The 24,390-nt window shown below is 35.1% G+C and overlaps 2 protein-coding genes and 1 long non-coding RNA gene across 6 annotated transcripts; all 3 read right to left on the reverse strand.

The window, feature by feature from the left end:
* Positions 1 to 56: 56 nt before the first annotated feature.
* On the reverse strand, positions 57 to 2,069 carry LOC131931441 (uncharacterized). 2 transcript variants are annotated; one of them, XR_009384295.1, is made up of 3 exons: positions 1,967 to 2,069; positions 1,320 to 1,394; positions 57 to 442 (listed from the first exon to the last, which is right to left on the reverse strand). It is a non-coding gene; the product is annotated as an uncharacterized LOC131931441 (long non-coding RNA). The 2 variants fall into 2 exon arrangements; XR_009384296.1 differs by having other exon boundaries at positions 1,847 to 2,069.
* Positions 2,070 to 4,949: 2,880 nt separating this feature from the next.
* LOC131931442 (cysteine-rich neurotrophic factor-like) lies at positions 4,950 to 13,976 on the reverse strand. Of its 3 annotated transcripts, none has more exons than XM_059288237.1 (3): positions 13,840 to 13,976; positions 13,246 to 13,392; positions 4,950 to 5,623 (listed from the first exon to the last, which is right to left on the reverse strand). In XM_059288237.1, exons 2-3 carry the CDS (start codon positions 13,382 to 13,384, stop codon positions 5,409 to 5,411), a joined length of 354 nt encoding a protein of 117 aa, XP_059144220.1. In that variant the 5' UTR covers positions 13,385 to 13,392; positions 13,840 to 13,976; the 3' UTR covers positions 4,950 to 5,408. The 3 variants fall into 3 exon arrangements, with proteins under 3 accessions (XP_059144220.1, XP_059144221.1, XP_059144219.1); XM_059288238.1 differs by having other exon boundaries at positions 13,836 to 13,943; XM_059288236.1 differs by having other exon boundaries at positions 13,773 to 13,941.
* A 3,820-nt stretch (positions 13,977 to 17,796) lies between these two features.
* Positions 17,797 to 22,417, reverse strand: LOC131931440 (cysteine-rich neurotrophic factor-like). The gene is made up of 3 exons (XM_059288235.1): positions 22,325 to 22,417; positions 21,701 to 21,847; positions 17,797 to 18,215 (listed from the first exon to the last, which is right to left on the reverse strand). The coding sequence occupies exons 2-3, from the start codon at positions 21,837 to 21,839 to the stop codon at positions 18,007 to 18,009; spliced, it is 348 nt and encodes a 115-aa protein (XP_059144218.1). The 5' UTR covers positions 21,840 to 21,847; positions 22,325 to 22,417; the 3' UTR covers positions 17,797 to 18,006.
* Positions 22,418 to 24,390: the final 1,973 nt, after the last annotated feature.

Genomic DNA, 24,390 nt, shown 5'->3' on the forward strand with positions numbered 1-24,390 from the left:
ATGAGGATTAAGTCAAGTCATCCAAACATAGCAAAAATGTTTTATGTTTTTAATAAAATAATATTGCTTTTGTAGTGTGCTGAAATTATCCTATTACACAAGTACAGCAAACACTGATTTTATTACCTGTATCGTACATACAACAACAAATAACATTTTTTTATTCTTAAATTAGCAGCAAGTAGGATAAAATATTTAAAATTATATCAAAACAATAATTATTTATAATTTTAATTTTTTTTTCCCTATCCTGTTTATTTTTTTACGCTGGCGGATGGTAGGCACCTTTGAAACAGGTAACAAAAACATCTATTATTGTGCTTGCATTTCTTCTTACATTTATCATAAGCGTGTGAGCAGCTCGATTGGCATGCATGCTCTGCTGATTTCTCATTGCACTTAGCAACGCATTTCTTCTGATCGGAGTTAAGGCGATTGCAGCCTGCCAAATAAAAAAAAAACATCTCATCATGACAAAAGCTCGCAGTTTTGTTTACTAATCAAGTTTAAAAACGCTTTTGTCATTAAGCACAGGACATTTATTTGTCAACAGATGTAACATTTTTAAAAATGAGATACAATCAAAGACGGCATCGTTGGCTACAGGACACTACCCCCCCCCCCCGGCATTTACGCCTCGTATCATTTACCCCCGTATTTACCCCCCCCCCCCCCACCCCACCCCCCGGAGCAATTACCCCAATGTCAATTACATCCCCCCTCAAGTTAGGATCCTAACTCTAACTCAAACTCTATACCAATATATTAGCTTAATCCTAACCTTACAAAAAATGCCAAAACCTAAGCATTCACCTCAGCGTAAAACAACACAAAAACAAAACCAACTCTAGACATTGGTTTTAAGCCTAACCTTGACCATAACACTAGCCCTAGCCCTAGCCCTAGCCCTATCCCTAGCCCTAACCTAGCCCTAGCCCTAGCCCTAGCCCTAGCCCTAACCCTAGCCCTAGCCCTAGCCCTAGCCCTAGCCCTAGCCCTAGCCCTAGCCCTAAACTTTAACCCTAACCATAGCTGTACCTTAAGCTGGGGGGGGGGGGGGGGGTAATGTCCTGCTGGGCGGGGGTAAATTAACAGGGGGTAATTACTTCGGGGGTAATGTCGGGGGGGTGGGGAGGAGAAATGTCCGAGGGGTAATTGTAGTTTCTATATATTGAAGCCATAATATTGTACAATAAAAAAAATTATGAACAGTTTCTTTTTTAATCAAATAAATGTTATTTTACAGGGAAAATTTATTTTAAAAAATCAGATTAAATCGAAGCTCTCATTATCATTAAAAAAGAATGAACAATGTTTACCAGCATCATCATAACATATCTCCGACATCATGTGATATTCTTTACATGTTTTGTTACAGTAGGTATCTTGTAGGCCTGAGGACGAGGCGACAAGGACAATCATTAGACTAAGTATCAGAGCTTCCTTCATCACCATGTTGTTCAGCTATTAAGGGTAAAATCATACAGGTAATTATATGTGTTATATATATATATATATATATATTATAATTATATACATATATATATATATATATATATATATATATATATATATATATATATATATATATATATGTATATATATATATATGTATGTATGTATGTATATATAATATAATATATGTATGCATATATTTGTAAAAATATACCAATATATATTTATTTATTTTGTATTATATATCTATCTATCTATCTATCTATCTCTCTCTCTCTCTCTCTCTCTCTCTCTCTCTCTCTCTCTCTCTCTCTATATATATATATATATATATATATATATATATATATATATATACACTTGATTAAAAGTTAGAGCTACAAAATCTTACGTATTTTTATCACATTCAGAACCATAACATTTGATCTAAATCCAAAAAACACATTTTAGCATAGTGTTTTTTTTTAAAACCACTACTAGTTAAATGTAACGGTAAAGTAAAACATCATACACCGTAGACTTGTGACAACTATAGCTTTAGAGGGCAGTGAGTTCAAGTACAACTCCTGTTTTTTGTTGTTTCTTCCAAACATCGCCTGCAACCAACCGCTCTGTTGTGGTGTTTTTATAACCTTGGGCCACAAGCTTGCGACAGCTGGGGATGTTGTTGTTGTTTTTAATTACTTGCAATTGAGTCAACAATGAGGATTAGCCCTAGCCTACAACAAACGTATGCTTGTTTGTTTTTAATCAAACCAACTAGGGGCGGTTCAACAGAAGCTACAAGCAATCTAAGGTAAATAACTCTACATTCTGTTTCGTTTCTACTTCTTGAATCTACATCAACAATTAATATTTAAAAAATTAAATTTAACAAATTATTTTCTAAACTGAAAAATATGCTGTAATAAATGTCTCAAAACTAATAAAAACCAGATAGTGTTATTTCCAGTCCCTGATTATGATATGTAAATAGCAAACGGTCATCTTGGTTTACTTATCGTGATGGAATTTTAATTAGCATTTCTTCCATAATTCTCTTCCTGGTTGGGGGTACTCCCTCCCTTTAGCAGAAGAAATGTAGAAGATATATATGTGTACTCATGGAACTATGAAAATATCGCGATATATAACTTGTACGTAGGGTCGGAGTGGTCGAGTTGGTAAAGCTCATGGTTGCTAAACCGAAAAGTCTCGAGTTCGGGCATATGAGGCTCGTTAGCTTGGTGACAGCCACTCGCCTAGGAGAGACAACTCGAAAGTCAATTAACTGCTGCCTTGTAGTTTGTTCTTGGTCGGACAAAGGCTATGGAAATCCAAAAAGAAAAGCAGGCTTAAAATCGGAGTCAATGGCCGCAACGGCGCATAACTAGTTGACACGTATATCTCATTGTGCTGGAGGGGATCCCTTCCAACTAAAATTAAGAGCGAAGAAGAAGAAAAAAAAAACTAGTACTTACTATATAAATACTAATGCTTCGTACGTTTTCTTTTAATATTTAACCATGTCAAATTTCATGTCACATTTGTATTGTCATCGGATCTTGACCTTCGTCTTAAATTTTTTTTTTAATCGGACTGGTTGATGAAGGTTACAATTTTGTTCCCATGTTTCGACCCACAAGAATCAAATGCGAGAAAACAGAGGAATTAAGTTATGCAAAAAAAAAAATTACAAAAAGTTCAGATTCATATAAAACAATAAGGGTTGGCGTGGTCGGGTCGGTAAAAGCTTACGGTTTCTAAACTAAAAGTCCAGAGTTCGAACATTGAATAAATGCTATGGAGGCAAATAAAAAAAAAGTAAAGTAGCCCGATTTTACATATCAAAAAATCATGGTAGGCCTATTTGAAAAGTTTAAACGTTTTAGAATACAGAACCAACTCTTTATCCTAGTTGAGTGTCGTGTATTAATTCCACGTATCGATCATGTCAGGCTGACCCAGCTTGTTCACCATTCAATCACCTAGTTCTGTTTAATCTCAATGATCTTATAATGATGCATTAAGTTTTTTTTTTGCGAACATCTGACATGTCTACTTGTCTGCGTGTTAGATTGTAATTGAAATACGTCAGTGGTCACCGCATAAATACCATACAGACTCTGAGTCAGTTGTTACTATGGCAAGCAAAAGTCACCGAACTAAACCTCCTTAATTGTCATTATTTTCTTCTACTAAGGTTAATTCATTATAATTGACATATATTTATATGTATTTTTTCTATTTATATATACATACATACATACACACACAAATGTATATATATATATAAATATGTATATATATATATATATATATATATATATATATATATATATATAAATATATATATAATATATTATATATATATATATATATATATATATATATAATATATTATATATATATATATATATATATATATATATATATATATATATATATATATATATATAATATATTATATATATATATATATATATATATATATATATATATATATATATATATATATATATATATATATAAAGAATTTTTAAAATTTAATCACAACTCCGCGATAACATGATAACGACAAATGCTTTCATATTTTATAATGTCAAGGTTAACAAAGATCTTTAATTCGTGTTGCACCGCGACTCAAATATACAATGCACAATACACACAAAAGACTTACGTTGTCTATTATACCTGCACCTGCGGCGACTTCTGTTCACAGCTGGTCTGAAGTGACTCTTCCTCACGAACATCAAAACACCCCAGTCGGTATGTCGTAGGGAAGCTTCTATAACATTAAACTACGCTCAAGCACACGGGGTTTCTCTGATTAACTAGGGCAGTGGCGAAGCTAGGGGGGAGGTGGCTTTGGCACGGCGAATGGGCTAGAAAAAAAAATTGGCACATTCTGGGGTACATTACTGGATTATACAGAATCGGTGTTAAAAAAATAAAATATTACTTGACTTTACAGACTAATGTAACAGTTTCCTTTATCTAATGTGTGACACTAAAATAAAACTGTTACAGTAAACTGACTTGTAAAAAATGCCCCTTAACTTTCTAAACTGTGTGTGCAGAGAGAAAGGGGGGGGGGGTGCAAAATTGATAGCTTTTATAATCAACGGGTGATTGTATAGCCACCAATACCCTGTACGTTTTTTTAAAAAAAAACTAGCAACTTCTCCGCTGGCATAGCTAATTCGTTGTTGCAAATGTTTTTAAAGAATTTAAAAAAAATCATTTTTATGTACGTATCCCCAACCTGATTTATAAAGCGTAGTTTGGAAAAGATAAAAATAGTTTTGTTGGGAAAGCAAACTTACACAAACACACACACCAATATAGGCTTAGTATATATATATATATATATATATATATATATATATATATATATATATATATATATATATATATATATATATATATATGATCAGACAGGCAGACAAACAGTCAAAAAACAGACAGACAGTCAGACAGACAGACAGACAGAAAAACAGAAAGACAGACAGTCATTCTAACAAAATTATAATCTTTTATTAAAAATAAATACTCAAATCCTTATGCTTCATGCAATTTATTTTTTACGCTAAAAAAACAAACATGGTTATATAAATGCGTTGCCGTTATAGCTAAATATAATTAAAAAAACCAAACGAGCTTTGATACATATGTACACAATTTTTTTATAAATGAATTGTTTGTACAGTAGGTCTTCTTTTGTGAAAGCGATACTATGAAAAAACATGTTTTTTTTTAAATCGGAAAAATGTACTTGTTTTTTAATATTTTAATTCAAAAATTTTAAAGGACAGTGAAAAATCTGTCATCCGTAAGTATTCGCTGTTTTACTGTAAAATATCATGCGTCAGCAAACTTTGGTTTAATTACTAATATTTTGCGTGCGTCAACCATTTTAAAATTTACAAGTAAGCAGAATAAAATAGTATCGAAACCTAAAAATATTTAGTCATTTAATTCTCCTTCTTCGGTTTTCGTGGTCCGTTTTTGTTGTGGCATGGCTTAACATTGACACATTTGTCGAAGCAAGTCGAGTCATTGTTGCACCTGACCAGGCACCTGTCGTAGCGCTTGATGCACCTGGTGTAGCACCTCTCGACCGCGGAGTTCTTGTGGCAGTTGTCGAAACATTGGTTCTTCTGTTCGCCCTGCTCCAGTTGGTAGCAACCTGAAGAATAGACAGACATTACGTTAGTGAGTGGTAGCCTTAGGGATCACGTTTAGTGCGTGGTATCTTTAGAGATTACGTTTAGTGGATGGTATCATTAGACACCAAGTTATTGCGTGGTATCTTTAGACATCAAGTTAGTGCGTGTTATCTTTAGAGATCACGTTTAGTGGATGGTATCTTTAGAAACCAAGTTATTGCGTGGTATCTTTAGAGATCACGTTTAGTGCGTGTTATCTTTAGAGATCACGTTTAGCCCGTGGTATCTGTGGACATTAAATCAGTGCGTGGTATTTTTAGACATTAAGTTAGTGCGTGGTATCTTTCTTCCGACATCACATTTAGCATAGTGTTTCTTAAGGCACACGATTTAATACATGATGTCTACTTGCAAACACAAGATTTAATGCAGGTTTCCTGTCTGTAAAGACATCAAATGTATTATATTTTTAAGGATATCAAAAATCTTAAAACTCATTTCATTTTGATCCAGACTATGTACTACAGGACGTCCCTGAGTTAACCCAGCTCTGATGGGTACCTGACTCATGTTGGGGAAAGTAAAGTATAGGATGAGGAACCGAATTTTTCATAATTCGATTTAAAATGTTTAGCTTTAGAATATTTTTGATTAAATCGTCTTTAAACTGAAATCTATTATATAAGCGGGCTGTGTCTGTCCTTCCTTCCTTCCGTCCGTCCGTCCGTCCGTCATCGCTATAGATTTTGGGACTATAAAAGTAAACTACGCACCATGCTGTGCTTTTCAGTGCACCGCAGTGTCTTATTATAAGTAGTAGAGTAGGGTTTGTTTATATAGCGGCATAGAGCTATTTTATAATTTCCACTGTTTGTACAATTTTGCATAACGTAAAGAGAATATTAAATACACGCACATTGCTAAAACATATTAAAAGGATCAATGTCAAATATAGTTTTCGTTAATATTCCTAGAAAAAGTGGATACATTTTAATAACATAATAACTGTAGGTTAGAAAAATCAAATGAATTTAACTCTTTTCTACTTTTGACAAAGGAGGTAATTTAAAAATACATTAAACTCACGCTAATAAAAAATGTGAATGCAAATATACGTTCGTCATAGAAGGAATTAGTGTTGCAATAATATAATTAGCAAAATGTGAATGCAAATTATGTGGATGTGTAAGAGGAAATTATTGTTAGAAAATTATAATTAGCATGGATTGATAAAAGGCAATCTTTTATTTATTTTATTCGCTGAATGTAGGCCCTACTGTTTATTACTTATAATTTTTAATCAACTATTCAGACGCGTCATCACGTTCATTAGGTGCGCAATGGTTTTAGTTATGAAACTCTATTGTAAATTTTTAAAATTTAAAGTACTGGAAAAATATGCGTGAATGGATAAAGTGAAATATTGTAGGTAAAACACGGATATTATAGATACTGCCTATTATTTATACTGTTTTCTAATTATTATTCTATCTTTCGGGTTTTATAGGAGAGGCGTAGCGAGGGGGGGGGGGGCATATGTCCCCGGGTGCCGACCTTAGGGGGCGCCAAAGTGGGTTGGAAAAAATATGCGAGCGGGGGGGGGGGGTGTGGTGGAAATCGAAAGTTTTAGTGAGGGGGGGGGGGGGGAACAGGGGTGCACATCGAAAGTTTGAGGGGGTGCAAATCACCGGAAAGGGCGCGATTTGGCGCTACGGGTTAGACTGTGAGCAATATGCCTTTATGATTGCATTTAAATTGTGTTTATGTTATGAGTGTTGTTTGTTTTTTCGTTTTTTTTTTTTTTGCGTTCATTTGTGTTGTGTTTTTAGTTTTGTTCTGTTCCCAAGTTGGTACATTTAAAAAAGATTTACCGTGGCGGAGCACGGGATGCAGCTAGTCTATAATATAAGCGGGCTGAGCGTGTCCTTCCTTCCGTCCGTCATCGCTATAGATTTTGGGACTATAAAAGTAAGCTACGCACCATGCTGTGCTTTTCAGTGCACCGCAGTGTCTCATTATAAGTAATTGAGTAGGGTTTGTTTATATAACGGCATAGAGCTATTTTATAATTTCCACTGTTTGTACAATTTTGCATAACGTAAAGAGAATATTAAATACACGCACATTGCTAAAACATATTAAAAGGATCAATGTCAAATATAGTTTTCTTTAATATTCCCAGAAAAAGTGGATACATTTTATTAACATAATAACAGTAGGGTAGAAAAATCTAATTAAACTGCTTAGTAATTTTGCCAATGGAGGTAATTCAAAGATAAATTGAACTCACGCTAAAAATGTGAATGCAAAATCTGCAAGACGGAATAATTGTTGGAATAATATAATTAGCAAAATGTGAATGCAAATTATGCTGACGTGTAAGAGTACATTATTGTTGGAATATTATTATTAGCACATTGATTGATAAAAGGCTATCTTTTATTTCTTTTTATTCACTGAATGTACTGTTTACTAATTATAATTTTTAATCAACTATTAAGCACTATTATAGACGCGTCATCACGTTCATTTGGTGCGCAATGGTTTTAGTTATGAAACTCTATTGTAAATTTTTAAAAGTACTGGAAAAAAATGCGTGAATGGATAAAGTGAAATATTGTAGGTAAAACACGGATATTTTAAATACTGCCTATTATTTATACTGTTTTCTAATTATTATTCTGTCGGTTTGCGGACAAGCTAGGGGTTTTATAGGAGAGGCGTTGCGATGGGGGGGGGGCATATGTCCCCGGGTGCCGACCTTAGGGGGCGCCAAAGTGGGTTGGAAAAAATTTGCGAGGGGGGGGGGGGTGGAAATCGAAAGTTTTAGGTCGGTGGGGGGGGGGGGAAAGGGGTGCAAATCGAAAGTTTGAGGGGGGTGCAAATCACTGGAAAGGGCGCGATTTGGCGCTACGGGCTAGACTGTGAGCAATATGCCTTTATGGTTGCATTTAAATTGTGTTTATGTTATGAGTGTTGTGTTTGTTTTTTCGTTTTTTTTTTTTTTTTTTGCGTTCGTTTGTGTTGTGTTTAGTTTTGTTCTGTTGGTACATTTAAAAAAGATTTACCGTGGCGGAGCACGGGATGCAGCTAGTCTATAATATAAGCGGGCTGAGCGTGTCCTTCCTTCCGTCCGTCATCGCTATAGATTTTGGGACTATAAAAGTAAACTGCGCACCACGCTGTGCTTTTCAGTGCACCGCAGTGTCTTATTATAAGCATTAGAGTAGGGTTTGTTTATATAGCGGCATAGAGCTATTTTATAATTGCCACGGTTTTTACTCTTTCGCATAACGTCAAGAAAATATTAAATACACGCAAACTGCTAAAACGTATTAAAAAGATTAATGTCAAATATCATTTTAGTTTATATTCCTAGAAAAAATGGATACATTTCCATAAAAGTAGGTCGAAAAAGCTAATTAATTCCACTTTTTTTTTGTGGTAATTGTTTCAAGGGAGGTAATTTGAAAATATATTTAACTCAACAATAATTTAAGTTAATCTTTTTTTTATTACTACCGCATTGATTAGTCTATGTTAAGGTTCATAATTAAAAGAGAAAAATGTTAAGATTATTTATATTATTTTCTAATTAGTCTATGATTTCTCAAAATCACTATTTTTTGTTTTTGTTTTTTGGTGCTAACAGATGGTGAAATTTTATAATTATAATATAGAGAATGGTGGAAAGACTCTCTCTGGGCGCGGACGCCTGGGAAAAGCGTGATTTTCGGTGGTAATTCTAATTACATTGCCAATGTGTTTTCTTAGAACCATAAAAGTAAACACCACTTGCCGTACATTCATTTGCATCGCATTGTTTTATTGTAAGTTATGGAGTAGGATCTATTTATGTGACTTAAATTTTTAATGTTGGAAAGGGTCTCTTTGGGCGCGGACGCCTAAAAAGCGTGTTGTTTGGTGGTGATTCTAATGTTGTGGTTGTGTTGTTTTTTTTTTTTGGTTGTGTTGTGGTTGTGTTGTGGTTGTATTGTGGTTGTTTTTTGGTTGTGTTGTGGTTGTGTTGTGGCTGTGTTGTGGTTGTGTTTTTGTTGTGGTTGTGTTTTTGTTGTGGTTGTGTTGTAGTTGTGTTGTGTTGTGTTGTGTTTGTGTTGTGGTTGTGTTGTGGTTGTGTTGTGGTTGTGGTTGTGTTGTGGTTGTGTTGTGTTTGTGGTTGTGTTTTTTGTGTTTGTGTTGTTTTTGTTTGTTTTGTTCTGTTCCAAAGTTGGTACATTTAAAAAAGATTTACCGTGGCGGAGCACGGGATGCAGCTAGTCTATAATATAAGCGGGCTGTGTCTGTCCTTCCTTCCGTCCGTCATCGCTATAGATTTTGGAACCATAAAAGTAAACATCACACCATTTAGTGCTTTGCAGTGCATCGCATTGTCTTATTATAAGTATTAGAGTAGGGTCTGTTTATATAACGACATAGAGCTATTTTATAATTTCCACTGTTTGTACAATTTTGCATAACGTAAAGAGAATATTAAATACACGCAAATTGCTAAAACGTATTAAAAGGATCAATGTCAAATATCGTTTTCGTTAATATTCCTAGAAAAAGTGGATACATTTTTATAACATAATAACTGTAGGTTAGAAAAATCTAATTAAACTGTTTAGTAATTTTGCCAAGGGAGGTATTTTAAAAATAAATTGAACTCACGCTAAAAATGTGAATGCAGAATCTGCAAGAAGGAATAATTGTTGGAATAATATAATTAGCAAAATGTGAATGCAAATTATGCAGACGTGTAAGAGTACATTATTGTTGGAATATTATAATTAGCATTGATTGATAAAAGGCTATTTTTTATTTATTTTATTCACTGAATGTAATGTTTACTACTTATAATTTTTAATCAACTATTAAGCACTATCATAGACGCGTCATCACGTTCATTCGGTGCGCAATGGTTTTAGTTATGAAACTCTATTGTAAATTTTTAAAATTTAAAGTACTGGGAAAAAATGCGTGAATGGATAAAGTGAAATATTGTAGGTAAAACACGGATATTTTAAATACTGCCTATTATTTATACTGTTTACTAATTATTATTCTATCTTTCGGTTTGCGGACAAGCTAGGGGTTTTATAGGAGAGGCGTAGCGAGGGGGGGGGGGCATATGTCCCCGGGTGCCAACCTTAGGGGGCGCCAAAGTGGGTTGGAAAAAATTTGCGAGGGGGGGGGGGGGGGTGGTGGAAATCGAAAGTTTTAGGGCGGGTGGGGGGGGGGGGGGACAGGGGTGCAAATCGAAAGTTTGAGGGGGGTGCAAATCACCGGAAAGGGAGCGATTTGGCGCTACGGGCTAGACTGTGAGCAATATGCCTTTATGGTTGCATTTAAATTGTGTTTATGTTATGAGTGTTGTGTTTGTTTTTTCGTGTGTTTTTTTTTTTTGCGTTCGTTTGTGTTGTGTTTAGTTTTGTCCTGTTCCCAAGTTGGTACATTTAAAAAAGATTTACCGTGGCGGAGCACGGGATGCAGCTAGTGAACATATAACTAGCTGTTAAGCTTTGTGGTGTTAATTATGCAATATAAGGTAATTGCCTTGAAGACATAATAAAAATTTAGAAATATAAATTACCGTTTTAAAAGCCCCTGCCCCCAACCTCGTGACCAGCCCTCATGTCTCCAATAACTTATGACCCCCCCCCCCCTTTTCATCGGTACATAGAAAATCCGTGTCTCGAAAGGGTACTTAACGTTTGCACCACAGAGAATTCATTATATATCAAGGTAGCCTCCCCTTAATATATTTTAACTAGATTACCCACTCTTAGAATATCAAATAGCTAGCGTCCCTACTCCCTATTTATATTCTTAATATGTAAATAATCTATACGATGCATTTCAGACATTTTGCTCCTAAGTGGCAGACCCCACCCCCCACTTCACCCCCCCCCCCCACCCCGAGGTATAACTCGGATAGCCTCCCATAAGGATATATTTTCATCTAGTCTCCCCTTCTCATATATAACCAATGGCTACTTCAGCCAGTCACACTTAACACGCCGGTCAAGTGGAATTTTCTTTCATGTCTCAATATCTTCAGAAGTTGTGTTTTGTTTCTTGAGGGCCCTACTTTAAACTCGCCCTCGCCCACTACAACCCTCAAACTTGCTCAACCTCCGTTTCGTGTCAGCTGACAAGTGTTGATTTCCGGGTGGGATTTTTTAAAATTAATTTTTATTTTTATTTAATTACGCTTGACATTTGCACGTAGTGGTATTTGAAAACATTATTGTGTTAAATACATTTACTCTAACATGACTTAATTATCATAAGCATCAAGGTGTTAATGGCGCAGTTATATGAGTTATTGTTTTACGTAATATACGACTATTATGGTCGCATTCCATGAACGGGTAATACCAGGACAATTTATAACAGTTAACGGATTGTTGGTTTTTATGTTTCAAGAATTGTTAAAATCAAATTACTATCTTTTCATATATATATATATATATATATATATATATATATATATATATATATATATATATATATATATATATATATAGGGATAAAATCTGTAAGTTAGTTTTTTTTTAAGGTTGTGCTGCTTAATGGACACTGGGAATGGGGGTCAATATAACAAATGTAAGATTTAAGGATACAAATTTTATTTGCAAATATGGTTATCTTACAAATGAATGGGTTAAAATTTGTGACGTCGTTTTAGTTGAGGAGGTGGGGGTATAAGGCTATTTGTAACGAGTTTGAGGTTGATTTTCTATTCAATAGTTTGATACGAATTAGCGAGTAACCACTTTTTTGTTTTGGTTGCAGAGCTACAAGATACTGTCTTGCAAAAGAAATATTTTATAATTGAGTAAATCGTCCCATTCTGTAAAACACTCATACCCAAACACACACGTCCTAAACGTGTTTGCGGACACTAACACGCGCATGCATACTCAAGTACATACACACATACGCTTTTATTTTCTTTATGTAGAGTAATATACTCCATAAATCCAATACTTATTAATCTTTTAGGCCTCTCTTATAGGTAGTGGATGAAATGTTTCCAGCTTAAAGACATTGTCCCAACCGAAACAATTCCGTACCCGTGCTCTTATGCCAATGGCAGTCTGATTGGGTGGGGGGTGTGGGGGGGGGGGGGATGCTAAACCTTCAAGAAATACAATTAGACCAAAGATAGATCTCTAGACTAAGAGAATTAGAGTAAGGCTAAATCTTCAATGCTAATACAATTAGACCAAAGATAGATCTCTAGACTAATAGAATTAGAGTAAGGCTAAATCTTCAACGCTAATACAATTAGATCAAAGATAGATCTCTAGACTAATAGAATTAGAGTAAGGCTAAATCTTCAACGCTAATACAATTAGATCAAAGATAGATCTCTAGACTAATAGAATTAGAGTAAGGCTAAATCTTCAACGCTAATACAATTAGACCAAGGCTAAATCTTAAATGTTGAATAAACGTAATAACGATATATATTGTAGTTAAATGTATATCAACTATATGATTCAACAAGCAATTTCCGATAAATTTCAGTCCATTGTTTTTTTCGCAAACAAGGTAGTTTAAAACTGTATTTAAACGTTGACAAGTGGCCTACATGCAAGACAGTGTTTGAGAAATTAGTTTTAAAAACGTTTACCATTGTCCAGCACACACTTGTCGACATCATGTTGGTGAACTGCACATTTCCCAGAACAAAAAGTATCCCTAGGGTCAGAATCAGCGGCAACAAGGGCAAGAACCAGCCCAAGAACGATAATCTCCTTCAGCATCATCATGGTTCAATCTAAGGAAAAAATATTCATGTAGTTATATTTTATCTCAAAAATCACATATTTTAAAAAAATAATTATATTATTATTAAATAAATATTTAACACTTTTTTCTTATTTTTTTACGACTTAATGTCTATAAAAGTAAAATATTCTTGGAGTTTTTTTTTACCATAAAGTATCAAATAATATTTTTTTATAAACACAATCTCAAAAAAAGAAAAAAAATATATTCTAATTTTTATAGGCTATTTTTCTACAACTTATGATAATTAAGTATTTGTGTTAAAGTATCAAAATAAATTTCATTTGAACAAGCTTTATTATAAGAAGATCTATAATCTAATCTAAATGTTAAAAGATTCCTTTTTTCTACTATTATACTTGTACTTACAGTAAACTGTCAGCTATTGCGACTTAACTATAACGTAAACCAAAACACAAGTGACAACTATACCTACATTAAATAGCGAGTTGGACAAGCACTTATGGTTGACACTTCAATTACAGCTGCTCTGATTGTTCTGTCTCCTGTAACACAATTGTCCCCGGTCGACGTGTTCTCCTGTTTTTTATAACAGCCAGCTTCAAGCGTGGGCCAGGGTTTTTTTTTCAAAGTACTAGTTAATTACCCGGATCACGACGGGAAACGGGTTAAATTATTGTGGGCAGCAAGTATAGACCTACGTGCGTGAGAAAAAAAAGTTGTATCCAAAGTTGTTTGATTGACGTAATGGGTTGATATTTCAGGGAAACTTTTTGAAATTAGAGCCGTTTTAGGAACATTTTTTTAAGTGGGTGAACTGCGTAGTTAAAATAATGATAACCAGACATTACCATCTCTTTATACACTATTATGTTTTCATATAGAATTTAATTTTCAAGTATTCTGCTTCTATCAAAATACAACAGTCCTCTTGAATGTTTTATTGGAATAAATTAACAAAATAAAACACTAAAATTAGCTTAATAACTTGATAATAGATTTTAAGTTTGTGTGTATGCTTATGTTAATGCATATAAAATAAACAATTCTCTTATGGATTTGGTATGACCCTCAGAGATACCTACATATTGTTATATTCAATGCCTGAGATATGTATAGCAGTTACCTCTTCGAAAAAGAAACTATCTATATATATAATTCTCTTCTTGGAGACGTTAGAAAACAAGCTGTAAGCGCGCCTTGCAGTCCCCTCTCTTCCTCTCTAGAAAGTCTGGTGAGCTGTGGTTCACGCTAAATGTTTACAATCGTAGAGCCGGGTTTAGTGACGGCTATTAGGGGCAGATAATTTAGTTTGAAACGATTTCAAACTTAGGAGAAGTAGCTAAAAGGAGGCTGCTTTCACCGGGGGGGGGGGGGGGGGGTAGGTGTTGGCGGAAAGAAGGGGGGGGGGGGGGGTTATCGTCCTTAAAGACTTACTGATATTGTTTTAAAGCAAATATTTACAGTGACAGCAGTGGTACTGTCGAATTCACAAAATATGAATTACTGAAAAGTAAAAAATAAAACAACTATGATAGCGGCGTATGATACGCCGCAGGTCGGCTCGTATTCGTTATTTTAAAAAGGAAAGAGTGGATCATAACCTCCACAGTTCTCAACATCCCGTTAGCATCCGCTGTGACTTAGAGAAGGAGATTTGTGGGAAACTGTGTACTTATTGACGTCACAAGGAGATTTGTGGGAAACTGTACGTATTGACGTCACAAGGAGATTTGTGGGAAACTGTGTATATATTGACGTCACACGGAGATTTATGGGAAACTGTGTACCTGTTGACGTCACAAGGAGATAGTAGGTAGAGGGTGCGGCGCTCACCGAATTTTAACGTAATGAGCTCACGTAATTACCAGGATCCGCAAAGGCCATGTCAATTAAAAAATAGGCCGCGCTTTCGCTTTCGTCTTTACAAAAAATCAAAAAGGCAGATGATGTAGGGCTTTGTTATTCTATGATGTGTTCAACTCTTTTCACTCTCCCGAACTCCTTTTACCTGCAGTGATCTCTTGGATTGAGTTATCTCTCTTTACACCGTGACGCGAATTAATGAAACATAAATTGCTTTTAAATATATATATATATATATATATATATATATATATATATATATATATATATATATATATATATATATATATATATATATATATATATATATATAATCATATTAACAATAGAGTGAACTTGTTTCGACTTTATCACATATTTGGTATAAAAATTGATATTAATAAACCGGGAGTGATCTCCCCTAACCTTTCTCGAATATTCTTATATAAAACAACAGGGGATGGGAACTCGGGCTATAGACATTATTTTTAATCCATTTTAAATACTTAAAGTTTTAAAAATAGAATAAAATCTCGTAGACAAAAGAATTGCACACCAAATGAACGCCAAATAAAAAAGTGCATAATAGTGCGCAATATTATTAGACTTTTAAAATTTACATTAGTTTTTTTTTAAGAAATCGGAAGTAGCGTAAATTACTATTTCCGGTCAATGGAAATTACTCAAAATTTAACAGAAGGTAGAGAATTAGATCTTTTACTTACATGTGAAATTTCATTTATCTATATGAAATAGTACTCAAGTTATAGGCTTTTGAAAAATTCAAAGTAGAAAAAGTACCACTTCCGGTTATCGGAAATCGCTCAAAAGTTGATACGGATCTACGGATTTGATAAAATACTTATATATGAAATTTCATCAACCTAGCTGTAACGGAACTCAAGTTATCGTGTTTACACACGGACAGACAGACAGACAGACACACAGACATACGGACAGAATTGCAAAGCCCAGTTTTTCAGACTGGATTACGCATAAAACCTCTTAATTTTGATAAATCTGGATTGATAATTTTTGCCCGATTAAAATAAGTCCTTTATACTTCGGATGTGATGAGGACTGAGGTGTAATACGGTGAAAATTGTTAAAATTTCATGTGATTTTTGTGCACGATTACAATACTTTCTCTATACTTTGTATGTATGAGAAAGTAAAAATATTTAAAAAAAATACAAGCTATACATCTGTAAACAAGAGAGGCTGATTCATGAAATAGTTCAAGATATAAATGCTCGCATTAGTGGCGTATCTAGGTGGGGGAGGGGAGGGGCGGGGGGGGGGGGGATGGTGGCCGCTTCGGCGCCGCACCTAGAGGGGGGCGCCAAAAGGGGGTAGAAAAGTTAAGAAATTTAACAGCTACACTCCTTTAAATACTGATGTAACTGTTTTCTACCTTGATTTATGTAATTGCAAAAGATAAAAATAGTTTTGTTTAGAAAGCATATACACTCGAACAAATACACACTCTCATGTATATATATATATATATATATATATATATATATATATATATATATATATATATATATATATATATATATATATATATATACATATATATATATGATTAAACAGGCAGACAGACACACACACAGACAGACACAGAGATAGAAAGACACACAGACAGACACACAGATAGAAAGACAGAAAGACAGACAGACAGACAGACAGACAGACAGACAGACAGACAGACAGACAGACAGACAGACAGACAGACAGACAGACAGACAGACAGACAGACAGACAGACAGACAGACAGACAGACAGACAGACAGACAGACAGACAGACAGACAGACAGACAGACAGACAGACAGACAGACAGACAGACAGACAGACAGACAGACAGACAGACAGACAGACAGACAGACAGACAGACAGACAGACAGACAGACAGACAGACAGACAGACAGACAGACAGACAGACAGACAGACAGACAGACAGACAGACAGACAGACAGACAGACAGACAGACAGACAGACAGACAGACAGACAGACAGACAGACAGACAGACAGACAGACAGACAGACAGACAGACAGACAGACAGACAGACAGACAGACAGACAGACAGACAGACAGACAGACAGACAGACAGACAGACAGACAGACAGACAGACAGACAGACAGACAGACAGACAGACAGACAGACAGACAGACAGACAGACAGACAGACAGACAGACAGACAGACAGACAGACAGACAGACAGACAGACAGACAGACAGACAGACAGACAGACAGACAGACAGACAGACAGACAGACAGACAGACAGACAGACAGACAGACAGACAAAAAAATAAAAAGGCAGCTAACCAAATTATTTCTTTTATTAAAATAAATACTCAAATCCTTATGCTTCATACATTTTTTTTTACGCTAAATACTTCAAACGTGGTTATATAAATGCGTTGCCGTTGTAGCTAAATATAATTAATAAACCAAACTAACTTTGATACATATGTACACAATTTTTTAATATAAATAAATTGTTTGTACAGTAGTTGGTCTTCTTTGGAAGCAATAGGTTACACGAATAAAAAAAAACAGAAATGTTTAAATCGGAAAAAATGTATTTCTTTTTAATATTTTAACTCAAATATTTTAAAATGCGTTAAAAATCTTTCACCATTCGCTGTTTTACTGTAAAATATCATGCGTCAGCCAACTTTGGTTTAATTACTAATATTTTGCTTGCGTCAACCATTTTTAAAGTTCATTTTTTAATATTACAAGTAAGCGGAATAAAATAGTATCTAAACGAAAAGATATTTAGTATTTTAATTTTTTTCCTTCTTCGGTTTTCGTGTTCCGTTGTTGTTGTTGACCGTGACACATTTGTCGAAGCAAGTCGAGTCATGGTTGCACCTGATCAGGCACTTGTCGTAGCGCTTGATGCACTTGGTGTAGCACCTCTCGACCGCGGAGTTCTTGTGGCAGTTGTCGAAACATTGGTTCTTCTTTACGCCTTGCTCCAGCTGGTAGCAACCTGAGGAATAGACAGATATAAAGTTAGTGCGTGGTGTCTTTAGATATCACATTTAGCATAGTGTTTCTTAACGCACACGATTTAATATATGATGTCTACTTGCAATCGGTAACAGGGCATTACAACCCGGACATTTCCCCACCCCCGTCATTACCCCCCTGTCAATTACCCCCCGCCCAGTAGGACGTTACCCCCTCCCCCCGGTCATAGCATAAGGTTCAGCTAGGGTTAGAGCTAGGATTTGAGTTTGGGCTAGGTCTAGGGTTAGAGTTAGGGTTAGGGTTAGGGTTAGGGTTAGGGTTAGGGTTAGGGTTAGGGTTAGGGTTAGGGTTAGGGCTAGGGCTAGGGCTAGGGCTAGGGTTAGGGTTAGGGTAATGGTTACGATTATGGTAATATATATATATATAGAGAGAGTTTGAGTTAAAATCAGGATTCTATTTTGGTGGATGGGTTGGGTGGGGGGGGGGGGGTAATTCCCCAGGGGGGTAATTGACATGGTGTAATTGCTACGGGGTAAAATACGTGTGGAATGTCCGGGGAAAATATCAGGGGGGGTTATATCATGTAGCCCTTGCAAACACAAGTTTTAATGTAGGTTTCCAGTCTGTAAAACATCACAAGTATTATTTTTTACAAATATCAAACATCTTGAAACTCATTTGTTTATTTCCAGACTAAGGACTACAGGACGTACCTGAGTTAACACAGCTATGATGGGTACCTGACTCAAGTTGGGGAAAGTAAGGTATAGGGTGAGGATTTAAAATGTTTGGTTTATAGGATTTTGCACTTAAAATTGTATTGAATTTTAAAAATCGTATTTAAACTGAAATGAAGACATAACTAACTTTTAAGCTTAGTTGTGTTAATTATGCAATATTGGATTGTATTACATAATTGTAAATTTGTTCACCACTTGTAATTGCCTTGATGACTTAATAAAAGTTAAGAAATTTAAATTACCATTTTAAAAGACCCCCCTCCCCTCGCGCCCAGCCCTCGTGTCTACTTTTGTGTGGTGTACAAGCTAGACAATCTCATGAATTTATATCAATTAATGACCCCCTATTTCATCAGTACATGGAAAACCCGTGTTTCGAAAGGGTACTTAACGTTTACACTAAAGAGAATTAATTTTATTTCAAGGTAGCCTCCCCTTAATATATTTTAACTAGATTACCTACCCTTAGCATATCAAATAGCTAGCGTCCTTTTCCCTTACTATATACTTTATATATAAATAATCTATAGGATGCCCCTAAATGGCAGTGCCCCCCCCCTCCCCGAGGTAGGGGTCTACGACAAATTCCCTAAAGACACTTGCCCGAATGCCGATTTCCCGAATGGACAGTTGACCGAATGCGACAAATGCCCGAATGGACAGTTGACCGAATGCGACAAATGCCCGAATGGACAGTTGACCGAATGCCACAAATGCCCGAATGGACAGTTGCCCGAATGCGAGAAATGTCCGAATGGACACGTGGTGTTTATATCTCAAAAGCTTTCAATACATCTATACCTGGGGTAGTCCGTAAAAGTCGTTACACTCACAGGAAGGCGAGGGGGGGGGGGGGGTCAGAAATTGACGATGTGTCACGAGGCGGAGGAGTGACGACATACTTTTGCTTTTAAAGCGTAATGTTGAAAACTAACTTTAAGCCATTATTTCGCGCTTTTAAAGAAATGTTGCTGTAAATTGCAGTAACAATAAATTAAACAGTAATGCTGATCGAACTAAATAAATAATTTAGAAAAAAAAACAGCTGCTTTAAAAAAATTGCAACGTTGAGATGGGGTAGTAGGCTTAAAAGTGACGTTATATTCGATGAAGGGTGTCTGACATTTTGACTGGAAATTGGAGGTAAAACCATTACAAAAAAACTAAAACTTAACACCGTTTATGAATTGAGAGCATCACCCTCCCCCCATTTCTGTCTTACCCCCCCCCCCCCCCGCCCCCTGCACACCATGTGGTGAAAGCGAAAGCCCGTTAAGTTCCAAGCGTCGGCCTGGTGTTGAAGAGTGAGCACGGAGAAATGTCACCAAGTCCGTGCTTGTAGCGTGAGTCACATAGCCCGCGTCACACGGTGAGCTGAAAAGGTTAACTCGATAACACCTCAGGGGTTGTCCATAATTGGTGTCACATACCTAGGGTGGTGGGGGGTCCGGCTTTATTTTGAGGTTATGCTGCTTAATGGACACTGGGAATGGGGGAGGGGGCAATATAACAAATGTAAGATTTAAGGATACAAATTTTATTTGCAAATATATCTTACAAATGAATGGGTTAATATTTGTGACGTCGTTCCAGTTGTGGGATGATGGGGAAGGGAGGTGGGGGTCAGACCTTTTGTAAAGACTTTTGACTATGGCTAACAATAGGCTAAAATTTGGACATCTCTTAGTTCTGGGTTCAAAAAAGAATAATAAAGGATCTTCACATTACAAAACGATGATAACAAGCAAACTCACAAAACATCCACACACATGGACTGGATGTGTTTATTAACCCGCATAAAACCGCTCGGATATTCGCATATTTAATTAGTGGGTGGTAAATGATTATCGTACAGGTTTTTTTTTAATTTGGTAATTAAAAGGAAACAATAATCCTGCAATTATAATCATACAGGTAATTTTGATGTTGATTTTCTATTCAACAGTTTGATACGAATTAGCGAGTAACCGCTTTTTTTTGTTTTGGTTACAGAGCTATAAGATACTGTCTTGCAAAAGAAGTATTTTATAGTCGAGTAAATCGTCCCGTTCTTTAAAACGTTCATACACACACACACACACACACACACACACACACACACACACACACACTTAATATGTTTGCCGAACACGAACACTCTCATGCCTTCTCACTCACACACACACATACACATACACACAGTGCATCTCTATTCACTAGCCTTATATTTTCATTATATAGAGTGAAGTACTCCACTAATCCAATACTAATGATTCGTTGAGGTCTTTCTTAAAGGTAGTGAATGAAAAGTTTCCAACTTAAAAACATTGTCTAGAGCGAAAGAATTCCAAACCTGTGCTCTTATGCCAATAGCTGTGAAATGTGTATGTGGGGGGGGGGGGGGGGAGGTGCTTAATATCAAGACTATCACAATAAGACAAAGGCTTATTCTTAAAAGCTAATACAATTAGACCAGGGATCAGGGATACATCTTCAATCTTGAATAAACGTCATAACGATAGATGTTTTAGTTTAATATATATATATATATATATATATATATATATATATATATATATATATATATATATATATATATATATATATATATATATATATATATATATATATATATATACTATATGATTCAATGATTCAACAAGTAATTTCTGATAAATTTCAGTCTATTGTGTTTTCGCGAACAAGGTAGTTTAAAACTGTGTTAAAACGTTTACAAGTTCATGCAAGATAGTGTTTAATAAAATCAGTAAAAAAAAAAGTTTACCATTGTCCAGCACACATTTGTCGGTTTCATGTTGGTGAACTACACACGTCCAGGAACAAAAATTATCCCTAGGGTCAGAATCAGCGGCAGCAAAGGAAAGAACCAGCCCAAGAACGATAATCTCCTTCAGCAGCATCATGGTTCAATCTAAGGAAAAAATATTCATGTAGTTATTATTTTATCTCAAAATATCACACACTTTTTTAAAAATAACTATATTATAATTACAAAATAGTTAACATTTGTTTCTTATTTTTATTTTACAACTTAACGTCTATAAAAGTAAATTATTCTTGGAGTAATTTTTTACCTTAAAGTATCAAATAATCTTTTTTTTTTTAAAAAAAAAAAAAAAAAAAAAAAGAAACAACAAGTAGAAACAACTATATTCTAATTGTTATACTTTTCTTAAACTTAATTTTTATGATACAAAGTATTTGTGTCAAAGTATAAAAATAAATGTCATTTAAACAAGCTTTATTGTTTTAAAATTTTCAATCTATTCTAAAAATAAAAACGAAGTAACCTATTTTCTATAATTATTTGTGTACTTACAGTAAACTCTCAGTTACTACGACTTAACTATAACGTAAACCAAAACACACAAGTGACAACTATACCTACGTTAAATAGCGAGTTAGACAAGCACTTATGGTTGACACTTCAATTACAGCTGCTCTGATTGTTCTGTCTCCTGTAAAACAATTGTCCCCAGTCGACGTGTTCTGACGTTTTTTTATAACAGCCAGCTACAAGCGTGGGCAGGGTTTTTTTTTCAAAGTACTAGTTAATTACCCGGATCACGACGGGACACGGGTTAAATTATTGTGGGGAGCAAGTATAGGCCTACGTGCGTGAGAAAAAAAGTTGTATCCAAAGTTGTTTGATTGACGTAATGGGTTGATATTTCAAGGAAACTTTTCGAAATTAGAGCCCTTTTAGGAACAGTTTTTAAGTGTATGAACTGCGTAGTTAAAATAATGATAACCAGACATTACAATCTCTTTATTCGCTAGATCTCAGTTAACACATTATTTGGCCTGGTATGATCCAATACACATTTGTTTTCTATATAACTTCAGAGTCGCTGATAAAGAGTTCGCTTTGTGAATACAACAGTCCTGTTGAATGTTTTATCGGAATAATTTTAAAAAATTAAACACTAAATTTAGCTTAAAGTGAGCTTAAGTTTGTGTGTATGCCTTATGTTAATGCATATACAATAAGTATGTCTCTTCTGGATTTGGTATGACCCTCAGAAATACCTACATTTTGTGATTGCCAATTCCTTAGATATGTATAGAAATTACCTCTCCGAAAAAGAAACTATATTCGTTATTTTAAAAAGGAAAAAGTGAGTCATAACTTCCACAGTTCCCATCAATTTCCTGTTAACATCCGCTGTAACTTAAAGAAGGAGATTTGTGGGAAACTGTGTACCTATTTACGTCACAAGGTGATTTGTGGGAAACTGTGTAACTGTTGACGTCACAAAGAGATGGCAGGTAGAGGGTGCGGAGCTCACCGAATTTTAACGTAATGAGCTCACATAATTACCAGGATCCGCAAATGTCATGTCAACAATAAATTAAAAGTAGACCGCGCTTTCGCTTTCGTCTTTATGTTTAGATGTCTAGAAATATTACTCTATCCTTAGCCTTTCGTCTTTATGTCTAGATGTCTAGAAATATTTTTCTATCCTTAGCCTTTCGTCTTTATGTCTAGATGTCTAGAACTACTACTCTATCCTTAGCCTTTCGTCTTTATGTCTAGATGTCTAGAAATACTACTCTATCCTTAGCCTTTCGTCTTTATGTCTAGATGTCTAGAAATATTACTCTATCTTTAGCCTTTCGTCTTTATGTCTATATGTCTAGAAATATTACTCTATCCTTAGCCTTTCGTCTTTATGTCTAGATGTCTAGAAATATTACTCTATCCTTAGCCTTTCGTCTTTATGTCTAGATGTCTAGAAATATTACTCTATCCTTAGCCTTTCGTCTTTATGTCTAGATGTCTAGAAATATTACTCTATCCTTAGCCTTTCGTCTTTATGTCTAGATGTCTAGAAATATTACTCTATCCTTAGCCTTTCGTCTTTATGTCTAGATGTCTAGAAATATTACTCTATCCTTAGCCTTTCGTCTTTATGTCTAGATGTCTAGAAATATTACTCTATCCTTAGCCTTTCGTCTTTATGTCTAGATGTCTAGAAATATTACTCTATCCTTAGCCTTTCGTCTTTATGTCTAGATGTCTAGAAATATTACTCTATCCTTAGCCTTTCGTCTTTATGTCTAGATGTCTAGAAATACTACTCTATCCTTAGCCTTTCGTCTTTATGTCTAGATGTCTAGAAATATTACTCTATCCTTAGCCTTTCGTCTTTATGTCTAGATGTCTAGAAATATTACTCTATCCTTAGCCTTTCGTCTTTATGTCTAGATGTCTAGAAATATTACTCTATCCTTAGCCTTTCGTCTTTATGTCTAGATGTCTAGAAATATTACTCTATCCTTAGCCTTTCGTCTTTATGTCTAGATGTCTAGAAATATTACTCTATCCTTAGCCTATCATCTGCCTGAACCTCTGGTGGTTTGTCGAGTATTTTACGATCTTAGTAATGAGACTTTGAGCCGGTATTGAATTTGGTAAGATAATACATTTCACAAGAAGAAAAGAAATAAAAA

Source organism: Physella acuta, unplaced genomic scaffold, assembly GCF_028476545.2.
Source record: "Physella acuta isolate Inbredline_101_S28 unplaced genomic scaffold, ASM2847654v3 ptg001969l, whole genome shotgun sequence".
In the NCBI taxonomy this organism is placed as follows: Eukaryota; Metazoa; Mollusca; class Gastropoda; family Physidae; genus Physella; species Physella acuta.